The sequence below is a fragment of the Choloepus didactylus genome, chromosome 8 (genome assembly GCF_015220235.1).
Source record: "Choloepus didactylus isolate mChoDid1 chromosome 8, mChoDid1.pri, whole genome shotgun sequence".
In the NCBI taxonomy this organism is placed as follows: Eukaryota; Metazoa; Chordata; class Mammalia; order Pilosa; family Megalonychidae; genus Choloepus; species Choloepus didactylus.
The window spans coordinates 144,889,114-144,907,811 of record NC_051314.1 but is presented as its reverse complement, the minus strand read 5'-3'; the positions used below and the strand labels follow the sequence as shown (position 1 = coordinate 144,907,811).

The 18,698-nt window shown below is 39.3% G+C and overlaps 2 protein-coding genes and 1 pseudogene across 5 annotated transcripts in view; 2 read left to right on the top strand and 1 right to left on the bottom strand.

Annotated features, from left to right (window-relative positions):
* The window catches only part of NMT2 (N-myristoyltransferase 2), an 88,718-nt gene extending 80,467 nt beyond the window's left edge, over window positions 1–8,251 (top strand). For 2 of the 3 annotated variants that reach the window (XM_037846644.1, XM_037846642.1), the window contains 3 exons: window positions 2,607–2,774; window positions 4,002–4,139; window positions 4,312–8,251. In XM_037846644.1, the coding sequence (XP_037702572.1) occupies window positions 2,607–2,774; window positions 4,002–4,139; window positions 4,312–4,332 (327 nt within the window). In that variant the 3' untranslated portion in view covers window positions 4,333–8,251. The remainder of the gene's footprint in view (window positions 1–2,606; window positions 2,775–4,001; window positions 4,140–4,311) is intronic. The other variant, XM_037846643.1, reaches the window with a different exon arrangement.
* Window positions 6,895–8,251, top strand: LOC119542963 (annotated as a pseudogene).
* Window positions 8,252–8,323: 72 nt separating this feature from the next.
* On the bottom strand, window positions 8,324–15,347 carry RPP38 (ribonuclease P/MRP subunit p38). 2 transcript variants are annotated; one of them, XM_037846645.1, is made up of 2 exons: window positions 15,238–15,347; window positions 8,324–9,280 (listed from the first exon to the last, which is right to left on the bottom strand). In XM_037846645.1, the coding sequence occupies exon 2, from the start codon at window positions 9,264–9,266 to the stop codon at window positions 8,412–8,414; it is 855 nt and encodes a 284-aa protein (XP_037702573.1). In that variant the 5' UTR covers window positions 9,267–9,280; window positions 15,238–15,347; the 3' UTR covers window positions 8,324–8,411. The 2 variants fall into 2 exon arrangements, with proteins under 2 accessions (XP_037702573.1, XP_037702574.1); XM_037846646.1 differs by lacking the exon at window positions 15,238–15,347 and adding an exon at window positions 14,946–15,157.
* Between the last annotated feature and the right edge of the window lie 3,351 nt (window positions 15,348–18,698).

Below are 18,698 nucleotides of genomic sequence, written 5' to 3'. Positions count from 1 at the left end.
TTATGGCTTTAGCTTCTATGTTTTGGCCTATGATCCATTTTCAGTTGCTTTATTATGAGGTAAAGGTCAATGTTCATTTTTATTTCACACATTTATCTGGTTGTTGAAAAGACTATGCCTTCCCCACTGAATACTTTGGTACCTTTGTGGGAAACCAATTGATTGTATATGTGTGGGTCTGTTCCTGGAGTTTCCATTCTGTTCCAGGGATCTATCCTTATTCCAGTACTCCTGATTACTGTGGTGATATAGTCTTGGAATCAGGTAGTGTAAGTCATCCATCATTGTTCTTCAAAATTGTTTTGGTTTCTCTAGGTCCTTTTATTTCTACACCAATTTTAGAATCAACTTGTCAATTTCTACCACAGAAGTCATCTGAGATTTGGGTTGGGTTTGCATTGAACTTACAGAACAATTTTCAGAGAATTGCTGTCTTAACAATATTAAGTCATCCAATCCATGAACATTGTATAACTCTCCATTTATTTGGGTCTTCTATAATTTCTCTCAGCAGTATTTTGTAGTTTTTTGGTAGGACTTGCAATTCTTTTGTTGAATTTTTCCCTAAATATTTCATGTTTCTCATGCTATTTTAAGTTATATTATTTTGTTAATCTCATTTTACACTTGCTTATAGTTAGCATATAGAAATATTTAATTTTTTGTACATTGAGCTTATATACTGTGCTCGATAAATTTACTTACTAGTTTTAGTAGATTTTTGGTAGATTTTTAAAGATTTTCTAGATGGATAATCATATCATCTGTGAAACAAAACAGTTTTATTCTTCTTTTCCAATCCTTTGCCTTTTTTTTCTTGCCTTATTGTACTGCCTTGAACCTCCAGTATGATGTTGAATAGAAGTGGAGTGTGGACATTTTTGTCTTTTTACTAATCTTAGGGGAAATTTGTTCCATATAGCAACATTTTGTAGCTGCAGGTTTTTTGTATATGCCCTTTATCAAGTTGAAGAAGTTCCCTTCTGTACCTAGTTTGTTGAGAGTTTTTAATCTTGAACTATTGTTGAATTTTATCCCATGCTTCTGCATCTATTTAGGTGATGTGTTTAAATTGTCAAATGGAACCATTTTTGCATTTCTGGGTTAAACCCTATTTAGCCATGTATATTTTATTTACACACACACGTACATTAGATTTAGTTTGCTAATATTTGATTTAGGATTTCTTCACCTATACTCATGATTGAGGTTGGCTTTTAATTTCCCTTTCTTACCCTGTCCTTGACCTGTTTTAATATCAAAGAGGAGCTTGCCTTCTGTTCTTTTCTCTGGAACAATTAATGTAATATAGAGATTATCTATTCCTAGAAGGTTGGTAGAACTTGCCTATAAAACATCTAGATATGGTGCTTTTTTTATGGTTAGATTTTTTTTTCTTAATTTGTGGGGTTTTTTTGTTTTTTGTTTTTTGTTTTTATTTAAATCGAGTTGATTGGCTATGAGGGACAGTGGGAAGAATTAAAGAAAATAATTATTCCATTCTTTCTCAAAAGTTGGGTAGTAATTCTAGTATCATTTTAGCAGCAAAGGAGGAAAGAATAATTTCATCATAACTGACTAGGGAGAGTCATTTTTTTAGAAAGCAGATGATAATTGGGAGAAGGCTAATCAGGTTTAAAGTTACCTCCATTAATCTCAGAATATGTACCTATAACATACAGCATTGATGAATTCACAATAGAATCTAAAAATCCTCATTAAAGCTGAAGGTTTAAGCCTTTAATTCATCTTTTATACTGAGCTGCTGAAGAGGAGCAACAGAAATCATTTTCACTTAACCCCTTTAATTTCTTAATGTCTGAAAAAAAGGTTTAATGAACCAAAAGCATTCAAAACCCAGATAAGCTGTCCTTTGGAATTCTCTTTTCTGCTGAAAGAAGTACAACAATGGCATGCATGTGATCTGGCCTCCTCAGCCACGTAATTCAAACAAACATACCATATTCCAAAGGCTGCAGGAACACCACAGCTAATTAAAACAATGTCAGCAACACAGGCCAATGGCTCGTATATTTATAGTTATGCCAGTGATGGGGGAGTGACTCTCATCCATTGTCTCCCATTTTATTTTTGTCAAGTGGAAGTGTTGATAGTTGCAGATTTCTGTTATTCACACATGTTTATTGGTGCAGTACCAGTACCTTTCAGAAGCTTCCAAAAAACAGCCTCCAAACTCCATCTAACTTCACTTTAAGCTGTAAAATTCTTGCCTATGCTAAGAATGCATTAGGTATCATGCAGTATCATTTAGCTGGAGAAGGCGGCAGCTTTCTAATCCTTAGAGCTCGTTATTTCTGCAAAAACAGCAAATCTACTTTAATCACTGTTACATAAGTCTTGGGAGACTTATTAACCTGCAAGTAGCTTTCCTTGTAGAGCGTTCTACTTCCTAAGAATTTTATGCAAACCTCTGACCGCACTTAGACTGGGGCACATTTCATACTCTTCCTGGTGTTCTCGGCCTCTACCCAGGAAAGAAGGGTGGTGGCGTTGCTTTTTAGTGATGCAAGTCAAAGACCAAGAAGTTAGCTGAAATGCGTGGATTAAATTTGGGATATTTATCTGGCATTACCTTTGTTCTTTAGAGCTCAAATGGTAAATTAACTGACTTCCTGAGCTTCTACACACTCCCTTCAACAGTCATGCATCACCCAGTTCACAAGAGCCTCAAAGCTGCTTACTCCTTCTACAATATTCACACGGAGACTCCCCTTCTGGACCTCATGAACGACGCACTCATTATAGCTAAATTGGTAAGCAGCTCCTTCCTTTCTCTGGCAAAGTATGGGTGTCAAAGTATGACATCTTATTATATTCCACACAGGTGGAATTCATTGCAGATATTTTTTACTGTTCACAACCAAAGGAAGAATTTTGATAAGACTTTCTTTTAAAACTTCAGTTACTATTTTCATCATGAATTCCACTGCAATTAAAAAACAAGAAGAACATTTTTTACACAATAGAAATGCCTAACCCTTATATAAAGAACACATAAAACCCATAATATAAGGCAAATACACGAGTAAATGTTTGTGTTGTAGTGAATAATTAGCAGCGGTAAATTTTTTTTTATTCTGTAGTCTCTGAATTTTAAAATCTAAAGATATTCAATTCAAAATGTACCTTAATATATTGTGTTACTTTTCTGTTTCCTCAGTGTAGGTGTTGGGATAATTGTTAAATTCTTGCTACAAATTAATATATTTTCTTTAAATTAAAGAAACTGAAGTCAACTGACAGATACAGATTGACTATAATTATTGAATGTGGGAAAATATTGTTCATGAGAAATTAGGAACAGCACATAGAAAGTGTCTTTCTTGCATTTGTCTAGTATTCAATAATGGAAAGCATACTTTTGGATTCCAAAATCATTCTTCTCATATTTTCTGAGAATATTACTCATTTCAGCCACCTCCCAAAAGTCCAAAAATGAGTTAATTATTTAGGGTAAAACATGGAGAAATGAAAATTTAAGTGTTCTATCATATTTTGCATAATATTATCTAACATATTAAAGAAGTTTGACTTCTGCTATTAAAATTTTACTAAATTTATTTCCTAGTATCAATCCAAGACAAATATGGTTAAAACTTGGGTTCCCTGGCTACAATTTCAGCTAAGTTATAACTTAGCAAGTCCAATAACTAACAATACCTGCAGATAGAGCCATTTAGACAACTGAGCCCTTCGAAAACAGGGGCAAAATGTTTTATTATGTCATTGTTAGCCATCATACTAGTTTTTGATTCAGCATTTTGATTATCTTGCTCTTATCAAATTTACTGCTAGTTTTATGGCAGTTTCAAACTGAATTCCTGACTTACACTATATATTATAGGCATTAAGCCCTATTATTAAGCTGTATACTAATTTGAGCAGTTAGTAGAGGAATTAAATGTTAGACGGAGGTGTATACTATAGAAAATACTGTAGCCTTTTAATGTTTTTAAATTCTGAATCCTTCACATTGGCAGAAAGGATTTGATGTGTTCAATGCACTAGATTTGATGGAAAATAAGAAATTCTTGGAAAAACTCAAGTTTGGTATAGGAGATGGCAATTTGCAGTATTATTTGTACAATTGGAGGTGTCCAGGAACAGACTCTGAAAAGGTAAGTGAAATTACCTTTGTAAACTTAAAGAAATCTACCTAGAAAATCCCATATTACTTCCCTTAGGATTAAGAAGTTTTAAGTAGATTTTAAAAATACAGATCTCTTATACTACATCATAATTTAATTTTTCTTGCTTAACTGTCCTATTTCATTTCTTCCCTCCCTTTAGGTTGGACTTGTATTACAATAAATGGACACTGTATTTCTAGAATCCTGACATCATCATTTGTTAATGTTCTATTCAGTGATTCCTGGAACTTGCCATTCCAAAGAAGAATTAAAGCACAACTTAAGTGAACTTGAGGTGGTTGGTAATAATCAGAAAAATGAAAAAACATCCATGTGTGATGACCAATAGTACACATTTCTAGCTAGAATATAAGAATTCATCCTTTTTTTCGCTATTTACCCATTTGTGGAAGGTATGAAAATGTACAAAGAGCACATTCCTCTAATTTACAAACTTGGTTGTGGCTGGATAAAGGGAAGGTATTTTTCCACTCAAGAAAAGGACTGTTTTTATATGGACTGAATAAAAGTAATGGAATTGTGTAGGAAAATCTTTGCTGCCGTGTGGAGATAAACTGCTGCATTTCTATTTATTAAGTGGTGGAATATTTGTCAGTTTAACAGAATGAAGGATCCATTTGGAAAATTTTACTTATATCACCTTATGTGATATCATTTGGGAAAATTTATGAAATCAACACTTTTGTAAAATTGACAAGAGCGGTGGATATTTAACTGTGAAGCAATATACAAATAAATGTACTAGTGACTAGTACATTTACTTCTTCATAAACAAAGTTGCCAAATCAGTAAACACACAGATTTGTACTTTGATATTCAGCAAATTGATGGGTTAGTTCAAAAGCAAAATTTTGTGCAAACATGAAGTGTGCTCTCTGAAAGAATACACACCCGTAAGTAACTAAACTTTGCTGATGCTCAAACCCTAATTTCTTGTCAGCAATGCCAAGGCTATGTGAGGAAAAGAAAATAAAAGCTCTAAAGTCAAAAGAAATGCCCAGTGGAATTTATTAGTGCTATCAGGACATTGATAGTTTGAATGTTGTTATTACTTATGCAAAGTTGCACATATTCTTTTAAACTGACTTTAATTTATCATGAAAGCTGAAATGCTAAAGGAAAATGTCTTATTTGTAAATAAGTGTTCATAATTTTGTTACTGATGTTTTTATCTAGAATTTGAAAAACGAAGTTTCACAGTATACGTACATATGTATATATTGCCAACAGTCCAAGGGGAAAAAAAGATGCTCAACAAGGCCACAGAGACTGGCCTTGACTCAGATACCACAAAAGTAGATACTACTTCCTGCCTTTATTGTACCAGTGCCTAGACTGTTCAGTCCAGAAGAAAATTTTTATTATTTTCAACAACATGATGGCATTTCCTTCATGTTATAAGTAGCCCAGTGAAGCCAATCGTATCTTATACCAAGGGCCAGCAAACTAAGAATGGTTTTTACATTTTTAAGTGATTGAAAAAAATCAAAAGAATGGCATTTTGTGATGTGAAAATTACCTGAAATTCAAATTTGTGTTCAACAGTTTTAAGGGAACACAGCCACTCATTCGTTTTATGTATTGCCTGTGGCTGCTTTCACACATCAAAGGCAGAGTTGAGTCGCTGCCACGGAGACTCTATGGCCTGCAAAGCCTAAAATATTTACTGTCTGGCCCTTTACAGAAAGAGCTTGTTGCCCCCAGATTTACGCTGGTAAGTTGAAAGCTAACTGCTACAGCCTGCCATTGTCCTAAGGCCACCTACAGCTTGTGGGATCCCTGAGACGGCCACAAGAGGGGACACCTGGGCCACAGGCAGTGCCTACTTAGCGCTGGCACTGTTCGCTTCCTTGAAGACACAAAGGGAAGACTTCTCATTTGGGCTGATTCAAGCCCAATTGCATTACAATTCTTTCTTAGAATGAGAAAGGCTTCAAGAAGCAAAACTGAACCAATTCACTGAAACATTTTTCTGAAACACCAGTATTAAGTAAATGCAATTTGGAGTCGGCTTTTGTTAGGAACTACTTCCTACTCAGTTTTATGGCACAAAGTCCTATATGAAGCAGATTCTCAAATAATTGCAAAATTGCCAGTGAGAAATTTTGTTATGAACTTACCTCATGATGAAACTGTTCCTTTAAAGATAAGTCTACGTAATTCCAACTGTTATAGAATTCATATTTTTACTCATTTTAAAAACAGTAATTAATAAATAACTGGCATATTTCTCTTTAAAATTTAAGCAGATTACCAATGAATACTGTAAAAGAGACCAGTAAAACTGCTTGTTTATAAAGTAGCTATTAAAACATGATATTTAAAATGCAAAATACAGTGTATTATAGTTTCAAAAAAACTACATTGTCCTGCATCCTGTCTCGAACCGAAATGCTCTATTGCATGCGGCATGTATGTCCTTCCTTGTTTTTTTCCAAGATGGCAGTAAGTGAAAATCTACACGAATGGAGATTACCATCATCTGTTAAATTAACAGAATTTAAACTGAAAATAAACTCAGGCCATCCAATTATCTTCTCCCTAAACTACAGAAAGTAACTTATGCTCCATTTCCTAACACGCAGGGTGCCCATTTTGGCCCAGGCCTCCCTCTTGAGAATCCAACTCCATTCATTTACTTTCTCCTTGTCATATTTCACCTAATTACCATCACTTTTTATACATGTTAACTTCTAAGGAAATAACCATTCAGAGGTGAATTCTAACTAGTCAAAATACTTTATCTGGGGAAGTGCCACTTGCAGGAGCTGCACCCATCTTGCTCTACCTCAGCACCTCACTCCATGCCAGTTCCGAATTTATATCAGCCACCTCAACAAAACTAAAGGATGAGCTGAAGACATCTCTGTATGCCGTCTTCTCCCATCCTGGATATCCTGTTATCATGGAGCCTGAAGATGGGGGGCCAGACCTGTGTCATCTTCAAGCACGACCAATGCCCTGTGCTCCATATAGGGTTTCCCCTCCTATGACAAGCCCACACAGATCCATGGTGCCAGGACTGACTCAGGTATTACCGCCAAGATGAAGGGAACCTGCGCATAGCGCGACTGCAAGTGGAAGAGGAAGCCCAAGAGCCAGGAGACCCCAGCTGCCAAGGCCGTGTGGGTGGGGCAGCCATCCCGGGCCTGCCACCAGTGACTCAGGCACCTGCGTTGTGCACCACATGCTAGGCCAGCTCTCAGTGATCCCACTGCCAGGGCTTGCACCTGGGCACATCCCCCCAGGGGCCATGCCCCCAACAGCCACTTACACCAAGGTACACACCACCTGCCCAGCTCCTGTCAGAAAACCCACTGGATCACATCGTTCCTTACCAACCTGCCAGACGAGACCAGTGGGCTCATGCTGTCTATGCTTTTCAACCAGTTACGTGGCTCCAAGGCAGTCCAGCTGGTCCCCACACAGCTTGCATCACCTTTTTGCAGTCTGACGATAAGGTGCAGGCAAGGTCCCCCCACAATGCCCTGCAGGGCTTTAAGATCACCCAGAACAGTGCCATTATCTCCTTCACCATGTAGCACCTTCCCCTATGCCTGCCTTTGTCCCACTCTAGGGCTGCTGCCCTCCCCCCTTGGCTCAGCCCCCTGAAGCCAAGTCCCCCCCCAGGGGCCTTGTTCCAGCCCTGTGAGTAGTCTCCACACAGCATCATACCCAGAGTCTGTCTCCAGGCCTTGCACCTGGCCCTGGTTTGGTTTTTCACACATGCAAACCTTATTTGGCTTTCTTATGAATAGCAGGCCTTTCTCCCAACCTATGTCTGTCTCGATACAAAGTCAAACTGACATGACACTTGAAATGATGCAGTGCTTCTGTAGACAGTGAGTTGCTTGGCATTTATATCTTTCCTGTAAGACTGATAATGTATCTCCAGTAAGTTCTGCCTACCTACCTAACTTGAACCACATTCACTGTGGCAGTTTAAGCTTGAGAGAAAGATCTTAACTGTTGTAGAATACAGATGTTCTTGTTTACAAGCACTGTGCCAGCCTTTTAAGAAAGTGAATTTATACAAGCATGGGAATTAGTTTCAATAAACTTTTGTTTTGGTATTCACACTTTAGAATACTTTCTGACAAACTGTTTTTAAACCTGAACACATTTGAAAGGAACATAACCAAACAGTATCCTAAGAAGATAAATAATTAGTAACTCATTTTATTAGTTTCCAGACTTCTCTGCAAGGTATAATTTCACAAACTGTATAAAATGACAAGATTACTTTGAAGTGGACTTTTTACTTTTAGGTGGTTTCCTTATCTTATTAGGATTTGGTATTAATTTCTTTATTTTAAGGGGTTGTAACACAACAGCAGAGGCCTTCTGACCCTCACCAAGCTTTCTCTTGTGTTTAGACAGGTCTTCAAATGAAGTTTCCAAAACCTCTTGATCTTGCCTTTCCAAAGATTCAGTCTCTAAATTTTCCAAGGAGTCTTCAATTCTGCCTTGAAGCCATGGCACACTTAAACTGGGTACTCTGGGAATTATAGCTTTTACTTCATCAACAAAATCGGTGGTATTTCTTTTGAACCCCAGGGCTAGGACACATTTTAAGCCAATGGCAGGTGCAATTCTCTCACTGAGACGGGGAACCTGGCAAGCAGGAACAGTTCTGCTTAAACTTAACTGAATCAAGTGTGAGGTAATGACTGCAGGCTTGGCTGACTTACACACCAGGACTAATAGCAGTTCGTTCCTTTCCAGAGCTCTGGTAACTTCATTGACTCCAATAGCAAGCTGCTTCCTGACATGCACAGGAGTCCACCCTGATACTTGTTGGTTATCACCTGGTTTTTCCTCCTTTAGATCCTCACTAATACTGACATCAGTGTTACATTTTTCTCTGCTTGGCTTTTTGAAAAAAGGCTGATTTTTCTTTTTCTTCTTATCTTCAATCTTCTGAAGTCCAATACATTTAAATCTGTCTTCAAGTGTCTGTAATATGAAGTGCATATCCTCTCTCTCCAGAGTACTCCAGGAGATAACATATGGGTTGTTCAACGATGTTTTTACAGTTAAAGGTCTTGTCTTACGGACAGAACCCCTCCCCAGTGCTTGAGGAGCTGCAGCCATTTTCAAAATTCTTCCTAGAGAAGCAAAATGACAAAGACAAATCAATGTTAACTAGAAACGGATGTCTTGATTTTATTTTGGTTGTACTCTTTCTGATTCTTAGTAAGCTATAGCAAACCTAATTATATAGGCCCAATTATGTGACCATACACTTACTCTCTCTCTGAACATTAAATAATTTTATTTTCTCCATTTTTTCCATAATGACTTTGTCTCTATTCAGATACAGGCAATAAATGAATGTTTTACATTATTGCAATCATAGTGACATTCTACTTGTTTATTCATTTTGTTTCTTAAAAATATTCCAATCTTATAATCTTATAGATTATAAGATTGGAATATTATAATATATAATTATAAGATTATAATAATTGTATATGTATATGTATATATGTATATGTATATTATACATATACATATAATATTATAATCTTATAATCTTATAGATTTGTTAACTGGAGTTTGTTAACAAGTCTGTCTCTGCTTGCATGGAGTTCACAACCTGTGAGGGCCCCAGAGACCTAAGCCACTCAAAATTAAACAGGTGTGATTTTTTTTTTTTTAACCAAAACAGTAATATTTTCACATGACTAAAAAATTCAAAAAATACTTTTTCTGTGCTCTTTTAAAGTCTCCTTCCCTAACTGGATCCCAGGCCATCTCCACAAATGCAGTCACCAGTAAGTTTCCTGTATATCCTTCCTAAGACACAGGATACATAGGGATATACACAATCCTCCTCCCTATGGTTAGTTCAAGTTGACTGTCCCATTTTGCAATTTCACTGGTAATAGGGAAAGTGTATAATAAAATATAAATGTATTATATATATAAATTAAAGATGATAACTCCTTAAGGAAAATAATAAGAGGAAATGGAGAATTACTACCAAGCTGTCAGAAATAAAACGAATTTTATTCATTTAAAAAGAGAATATCGTGAACAGTTGGTCACCAACAAATGAGACAATATAGATGAAATGGGCAAATTCCTAAAAACAGACAAATTACCTAAACTAACTCAAGAAAAAAATAAAAAATCTCAACAGACCAATAACAAGTAGAGACTGAATCACAACCAAAACCTCCCTGTAAAGGAAAGTCCAGGGCCAGATGACTTAAGTGGTGAATATAAAAACTCAGAAAAAACTGAAGAGGAAGAAACACTTGTCAACCATTGTATGAGGTCAGCATTATCCTGTTTCCAAACCCACATAAGAACAGAACAAGAAAACTACAGACCTTATTAATATAGAAGCAAAAATCCTCAGCAAAATAGTAACAAACCAATCCAACTGCATATAAAATAAATGATACACCATGACCAAGTGGTATTTTTTGCAGGAATACAAGAGTGGTTGAATATAAGAACATCAATCAATATAAGATACCACCTTCACGGAACAAAAGGCAAAAACTACATGATCATCTCAACTGATGAAAAAAGGCACTTGACAAAATTCTGTACCCTTTCTTAAAAACACTCAGAAAACTAGGAATAGAAGGGAATTTGCTCAACATGATGAAGGGCATGTATGAAAAACCCACAGCTACCAAAATTATAATCAAATGATGAAAGACTAAAATCATTCCTCTAAGCTAAGGTCAGGCAGGAACAAGACAAGGATCCCTGATTTCACTACTGCTATTCCATACTGTACTGGAAGCTCTAGTCAGAGCAATTGAGCAAGGAAAAGAGATAAATAAACTCAAGTTGGAAAAGAAGAAGTAATATTCTCTATTCACAGATGACAAGATCCAATATGTAGAAAATCCCCAAGAATCCACAAGAAAACTACTAGAACTAATGAATTCAGCAATGAATCATCTGAAAGGAAATTCAAGAAAACAATTTCACTTACAATAGCATCTAAAAGAATAAAATACCTGGGAATAAATTTAACAAAGGAGGTGAAAGACTTGTGTACTGAAAAGTATAAAACATTGCTGCAAGAAATTAAGACCTAAAGAAAAGGAAAGACATCCCATGTTCATGGATTGGATTGAAAGACCTAATATTATTAAGCTGTCAATACTTACCCAAAGCAATCTACAAATTCAGTGCAAATTCTGGCTGCTATTTTTGCAGAAATGGAAAAGCCAGTCCTCAAATTCATACAGAATTTCAAGGTGCACCACACTGAGCAACCCGGAAAAAGAACAAAGCTGGGGGACTCACACTTCTCTATTTCAAAACTACTATAAAGCTATAGTAATCCAAAGAGTGTGGCACTGGCATAAGGACAGACATATAGACCAATGGAATGCAACTGAGAGTCCAGAAATATATCCACATATCCATGAACAATTGATTTTTTTACAAGGGTGCCAAATCCACTCAACAGGAGAATAGTCTCTTCAAATAGTGCTAGGAAAACTGGATTTCCAGATGTTAAAGAACGAAGTTGGACCCACCTCACACCATATACAAAAATTAACTCGAAATGAATCAATGACTTAAATATAAATGCTAAACCCATAATATTCTTAGAAGAAACATAGGCTAAAACCTTCATGACCATGCATTCAGCAATCAATTATCAGAAAGCAAAAGCAATGAAAGAAAAAAGAAATTGGACTTCATCAAAATTAGAAACTATTGTGCAGTGAAGGATATTATCAAGAAAGTGAAAAGACAATCTTCAGAATGGAGAAAGTAGATACAAATGGTATATGATGAGAGTTTAATATCCAGAATATATAAAAACTCCTGCAACTCAACAGAAAGATAAACAGCCAAGTTTAAAAATAACCAAGGGACTAGAATAGACATATCTCCAAAGATATAGAAGCAGTCAATAAGCCCATGAAATAGAACCTTGACATCATTAACCTTCAGGAAAATGCAAATCAAAACCACAGTAAGATGTCATATCATACCAACTAGAATTCCTACTATTTTTAAAAGCAGAAAATAACAACTGTTGGCTAGAGTATGGAGAAATTGGAACCTTTTGTCCATTGCTGGTGGAAAGGTAAAATCGTTTAGCCACTGTAGAAAACTGTTTGGTGGTTCCTCAAAAAGTTAAACGTACAATTATCATATGACCTGGCAACCACACTCCTAGGTACATATCCAAAAGAACTGAAAACAGGGACTTCAAGAGTCCAATGTTCATGGTGGCATTATGCACAATAGTCAAAAGGCTGAAACACAACCCAAGTGTCCATCAAAAAATGAACAGATAAACATAGTGTATTATATACATATAATGGAATGTTACTCAGCTGCAAAAAAAAATGAAATTCTAATACATGCTACAACATAGATGAAGCCACAAAACATTAAGTGAAATAGGCCAGAAGCAAAAGGACAAATATTGTATGATTCCACTTATATAAATCTGTAGAATGCACAAATTCAAAGACAGAAAGTGATACCAGGGTCATGGGTTGGGAGAGGGAAGGGTATGAGAAGTTACTGCTTAGTGGGTATAGAGTTTCTGTTTGGGGTGATGAAAAGTTTTGGTAATGGATGGTGGTGATGCTGGTACAACATTGCAAATGTAATTAATGCCACTGAATTGTACACTTAAAAATGGTTAAAATGGCAAATCTTATGTTAAATATATATGTTACTACAATAAATTTTTAATTAAAAAAAAAAAAGCCTAGGTCTAAATAATAATAATCCTTGTTGGGGAAAATATTATAATCCACAAGCCTAATTATATACTGTTTATTCTTCCCAGAGTCAACTGCATGTACCCTTTCTTCCCTCAGTTTTCTCCCTCTCCTTCCTGGGGCTCAGCTGAGAACCATAGGGGCCCACTTTGCAAAACCAAAGGAAGTTAAACAAGCTGTCCCCGGAGAAGTCTGGAGTTTGGACTATCCCTATATTCAGGAAGCCAGATGACTCCTATTGCCTCACTGCAGGTCATCTCTCTCAGCTAGACCTCCCCTCCCTGTAGGGCCACACAGGGGATTAAGTCTTCTCCAGTTAAACTTCCATTCACTGTACTGGGCACTGATGCTGAAGAGCAGGTGTCTCTGTGGAGTGTCAAAATTTATAAAGCACTTTCCCCAGGTATTATTTAATTCTCAAAACATTCCTGTGTAACGCTCAATGTATGAATGTAGAAACGGACTCAGGTTTGCCCAAAGTCACAACTAGTTTTCCAAATCCAAATTTTATGCTCTTTTAACCCTGGCTGCACTTCAGAAAACACCTGCAGCTTTAAAACAAACAAACAAAAAAAAACAGAGTTGGTTGGTGTTCCTCACACACGGACACACACATCCACCCCTGGCCCCAACCCTAGATCTGCCAAACTGAAATCTCTGGAGATGGGGCCAGGGTACCTGTACCTGTGAAAAGCTTCCGGGTTACATCGGATACAAAGCCGTAATTAGGGAGCGCTGGTCTAGGACAGGCTGCATTCCCACACTGGACAGCCCTGAAAAATGGGTACCCGACCTCACCGGACTCTGCTGTTCCTCCCACCCCCAGTCACCTTTGCACAGAAAACCACAATTCAGCTCCCCTGGGTGAGAGATCACACCTTGTTCATGTCAGGACTGCCACTGCTAGTCCCTCAGAATCTCTACTGCCTAGGAAGCGTCCATTCCCTCGGCCACACAGTGCAGCCCGCCCAGCAGGTCAGCTAGTGTGTCCCAGCATTCAAACACCATGGAGAAAATACTGTTATGTGTTCCGGGGAATAGCAGGTGGGTATTAACCCAACCTGCCTTCAAATTCTAGTGGTGGAGATGAAGAGGACTACGTGTTACACTAAGCAGAATCTTGTGCAATATAATCCAAGAACCAAGTACTGATGAGAATTAACAGCTTCAGAGTATGGGAGATGGGAAGACCTTGCTGCAGTGCCTTTTGAGACATGACTTGGAGGCCTCTAGGACCAATTGCAAATCCCTTAAGGTGACACAGAAGGCCCTCCACAGTCTGGCCTCTTTCTGCTGGCACACTATGTAAATCACAGCCCAACACTGAATCACATACTATTTAACCAGGCCTTGAGTTTCTCACCTCCAGGCCTTATACACATCATTCCCTCTGCCTGGAATGCCACTCCCATCCTCAGCCCTATGACCACCTTTCCTACTTTAACAAGGTAAAAAACAGTCACTGGCCTCGTTGGGCTTAAATTCTATGAGGAAGACTTACCAAACAGGTAATAATAATAAACGTGGATGCCCATTAAGATGAGGCAACTACAAGATGCCAAGGGAACATACAGCAGAGCCCTAACTTCGTTGAGGGGGTCAGCGAAGGCCTCCTAGAAGAAGTGACTTTTCAATCGGCATATGAAGAATGCCTACCAAAGGGAACAGCAAATAGAGGAGGATCGTTCCAGGAAAGCGAATTAACGGAACTGAAATAAAGAGTTGCGTGTAGCTGCAGCAGAGATGCTGGAAGAGGAGTGGTGAGCTATGAGTCAGGAAAGGAAGATAAGGATCAGATGGTAAAGGCCCTTGCAAGGCATTGGGAGGCAATGGAAACGCTTAAAGCGGAAGAGTGGCAGGATTAGAATGGCGTTAGAGAGAGAGCTTAGTAGATTCGGGGCAAATGACTGCCTTGAAGGATGAGAGAATGGAAGCAGCAAAGAGGCTCCCGAGATGGTTCAGGTAACAAGTGACGATGCGCTGCCCTGGAGTCGCTACCGAGTGAAGGGAGAGAAATGCACGCTCGTTGAACGAGTTAGGAGGTAAAACCTACGCGACTTGGTGACCGCCTGGGAGTAAAGCCGAGGGAGGCTCAGGACAAGTCCCGGTTTCTGGACACGTTCACCACAGGGTGTGTTTCCTGGGCAGGCTCACTTCTAGGACCGCCGCACCAAGCACCTCGGTCTTCATCGCGGAGCCTACGGCCCTGCAGCGCCTGCCGTCCTACCCCACTTCCGGACTGTGGCGTTCTGAGGGGCCACCCTGGTATTTCTAGTGTCCAGTCGATGGTCGGAGCCGGAGTCACAGGCAGGCGTCCCACCCCCACCTTCCCAACTGCGACTCACCCTTACGCCGCGTGACAGCTCCGCGTACCACACTGAGCGAGGAAATCCCGAAGCCTGTGGGAGCCAAGGAGCCTCCAAGCAGTAGCCTAAACACCAGTGCGCAGGCCCGAGGCCTGTCTCGCGAGACCCTACAGTTACCGAGGCCAATCTCGCGAGACACCCACCGTTGCCAAGGCCTGTCTCGCTGTGCCTGGGGTTGCCATGGTAACCCGATCGCCGTCTCTGCCTGCAGCTGTTTGGAGCGGATGGTCTCTTGGAAGCTGGTTCTCTCAGGGGCTTGTGCCTCCTGCCACCCGCTACTTTTGACCCAGCGTCTACCTCCCAAGAGCCTTGGAGGCTTGGTCCTCTGTCCCTTTTTTCTGGGTTTGGCTCTCCTACCGGACGCAAAAGCCCAACTCGGTCCCAGGGCCCCCGTCGAATCCTGCCGAATCCCTAGCACCACGAAAATCGAGATTAACCGAGAGAGTTGATCTAGGCAACAGTGTAAGGAATCAAGAGCCCCCTCAGCAGCTCTGAGCTGTGCAAGTGCATTCGGGATCCTCTTTGTGCCTGCTGAGGCTGCCGCCATCAGCGGACATCTAACCGTGAAGAACGGAGTCTCCGAGAAGCCACAGCGAGTGGTGAAGAAGCCGAGTGGCATGCCAAGCCCCGGAGCTGAACCAGCTGGTCTCTCCTGCCCTTGGCAAGAACTCAGGAGACAGGAGATGGCTTCTGACCTAGCGAGCTTCTTCCCTCTCCACCCCTTCTCTTTTTCTTGTCCATTCTAACTTGGGCATCCTTTCTTTTCCTCTTGTAAGTATATTCCCCCTCTCCTCAATCGCTTCACTGCTCGATTTGGTTCCCATTTTGGGGGTCTGGTATCTATATCTTCCATTTTCAACACCTATGTATTACATAACAGGCTATAAAGTAAACAAAACAAAAAGAAATGAAAAACCGAGCTGCTTTTGATGAAAGACCTTTGCAGGAGACACAGGGTCAAGTATAATGTGACTTATAACACAATTAGAAAGATTAACAAAAATGAACTTACAAGGAGTTTGAGTGGAGAAACAGGCTATTGTTTCATAAACTGAATCATATTAGTTCATGGTTATGATGAACTGCAAACCACGCAGTTCTAAAGCAGCCTTAGAGTAGGCATTTAAGCTGTAAGAAAATAGACCGTGCAGGTCTAATTGAAATGCCAGAGTAATGGGAAGGATGTGTATATTATTTTTCTCCCTCAAATTCAAGATTTATAGTTTGAGCATCATCTCAACTTTCATTTGCTCCGTGAAGATTACCAGCTCTTACATTACATGGATGCCTTGGTTGAAACATAACCTCATCAGGACTAGTTGTGTAACCCTGGGAGGGATAACCTCTAGGAAGTTATAAAAATAGTACCTGATTAGAAGGGGTATTATAAGTAAGATGCTTTGGCACTGGCCTGCAGAATATGCTTGATAAATATAGCTATGATGAGTCCAGAGGCAACCTTTGAAGAATTAAGTCAATAAAAACTCATAATGACCTTGAAGATAGGATTGTGGGAAGACAGCAGAGTAGGGAGATCCAGGACTCAGTCCTGATACCAAATTGACTATAAAACAGAAAGGAATGTAATGAAACAATTATTTTGAAACTCCAGAGGCCAGAAGAACATAATACATCATCCAGGGAAAAGTGGGAGGAAGGGGCTAAGTTACAGTAAAGAACAGTAAATTGCTCTCTCCGCATGGTTGGTCCTGGCACCGTCCCTCACTCTCATAGCATACCACTGTAAGGTCCGGCCCCGGCTAGCTCGCTGATGACACAGGAACATAAAAATCCTCTTACACAAGACCAGGGGTAGGCACGGCTGATCACTGCTCACGGCATTTGATTAATGAATTCCAATCACTGGGGGCCTGGTTCTGAAGGCAGCCATTGTTTTAACCCACTGGATAGGGGTGGCGATGGAGAAAACTTAAAGAGGTGTGTTTCCTCAGGGTTGTGGAGGACAGTTAGTTGAAGGGTTGCATTTGCTGGGCAGGCCAAGAAAGCTCGGCTTTGGGGAATCATGGGAGGTGGTCTTAGCACCCATACTGATCCCCCTCTCCAAGGCACTTTGAAGCCACTTGGCACTCTCTCTGTGAGTCACTGGTCCTGCTTTGACTGAAAAAGACTGACTTGGGAAAGTCCTCTACAGGGTGCCCCTCCTCTCAGAATTTGCTCTTCAGGCAAAAGCAGCTTGAGACAAGGAATGCAGTGTGAGAAACTATAGAGGTGGACAGTCTTCGGCAATGACCTGCTGGCTTGAAACACCCGGGAGAAAGAGATCTGTATCCTGAGAAATAGAGGGGACAACCAGACTCCTGTAACAGGGGAAATCCAAAACAACTAACAAAAGCGCAGGACAAGAGAGAGGCAGAGAAAACTTTGACCACTGCATTTGCCTTGGGTAGACATTCCATATAGGAGGGCAGAAGCTCAAGAAAATTTCTTGTCTTATCACCGGATGGTTACAAAATCAATAAACAGACATCTCAGAGAATAAATCCCAGAGTTAACATTTAAATATATTAAAATGTACGGTGTGCAACAAACAAAAGAGTAGAAGGCAAACAAACAAAAAACATGAAATGAATGGCCCATCCAAAGGAACAGGATAAAAATCCAGAAAACACCAATGAAGAAGATGAGAATGTGGACATACTGAACAAAGCCTTTTTAAAAAATGATCTTAAAACTGCTTAAGGAGATGAAGGAAAATACAGAGAAAGAACCAAAGGATATCAGGAAAACAATGACTGAGCAATATGAGAGTCTTAGTAAAGAGATAGAAATTTTTGAAAAGAACCAAACAGAACTATTGGAGTTGAAGACCACAATAACTGAAATGAAAAATGTCCAGGAGGGTCTCAAGAGCAGACTGGATCTGACAGAAGAAATAATCAGTGAACTCGAAGACAAGACACTTGGAAATGATCAAGCTGAGTAGCAGAAAGAAAAAATAATTATTAAAAGTGAAAATAGTCTAAGACACCATCAAGCACATCAATATACTCATTATGGGAGTCCCAGAAGGAAAAGAAAGAAAGAGGTAGAAGGAATAGTAAAAGAAATAATGACAGAGAACTTCCCAAACTTAGTAAAAGACATGAATATGCACATCCAAGAAGCCTAGAGAACACCAAACAGGATGTTTGGTGTCATATATTGATCACACTATCAAATACAAAGGACAAGGAGAGAGTTCTGAAAGGTGAAAGGAAAAACAATGTGTTATATACAAGGCAGTCTCCATTTATATTGAGAGATTTCTCAACAGAAACCATGGAGGCAACAAAGCAGTGGGTTGTAATACTTAAAGAGCTGAAAGAAAACAACTGCCTCATAAAGAATTTTATATCTGGTGAGACTTCCTTTCAAAAATGAGGGAGAGGGGGCGGGGCAAGATGGTGGACTGGTGAGCTGTATGTTTTAGTTACTCCTCC

Coding starts and splice junctions, on each gene's coding strand:
- RPP38 (XM_037846645.1), bottom strand. CDS start 9,266: ATGGCTGCAGCTCCTCAAGCACTGGGGAGGGGTTCTGTCCGTAAGACA.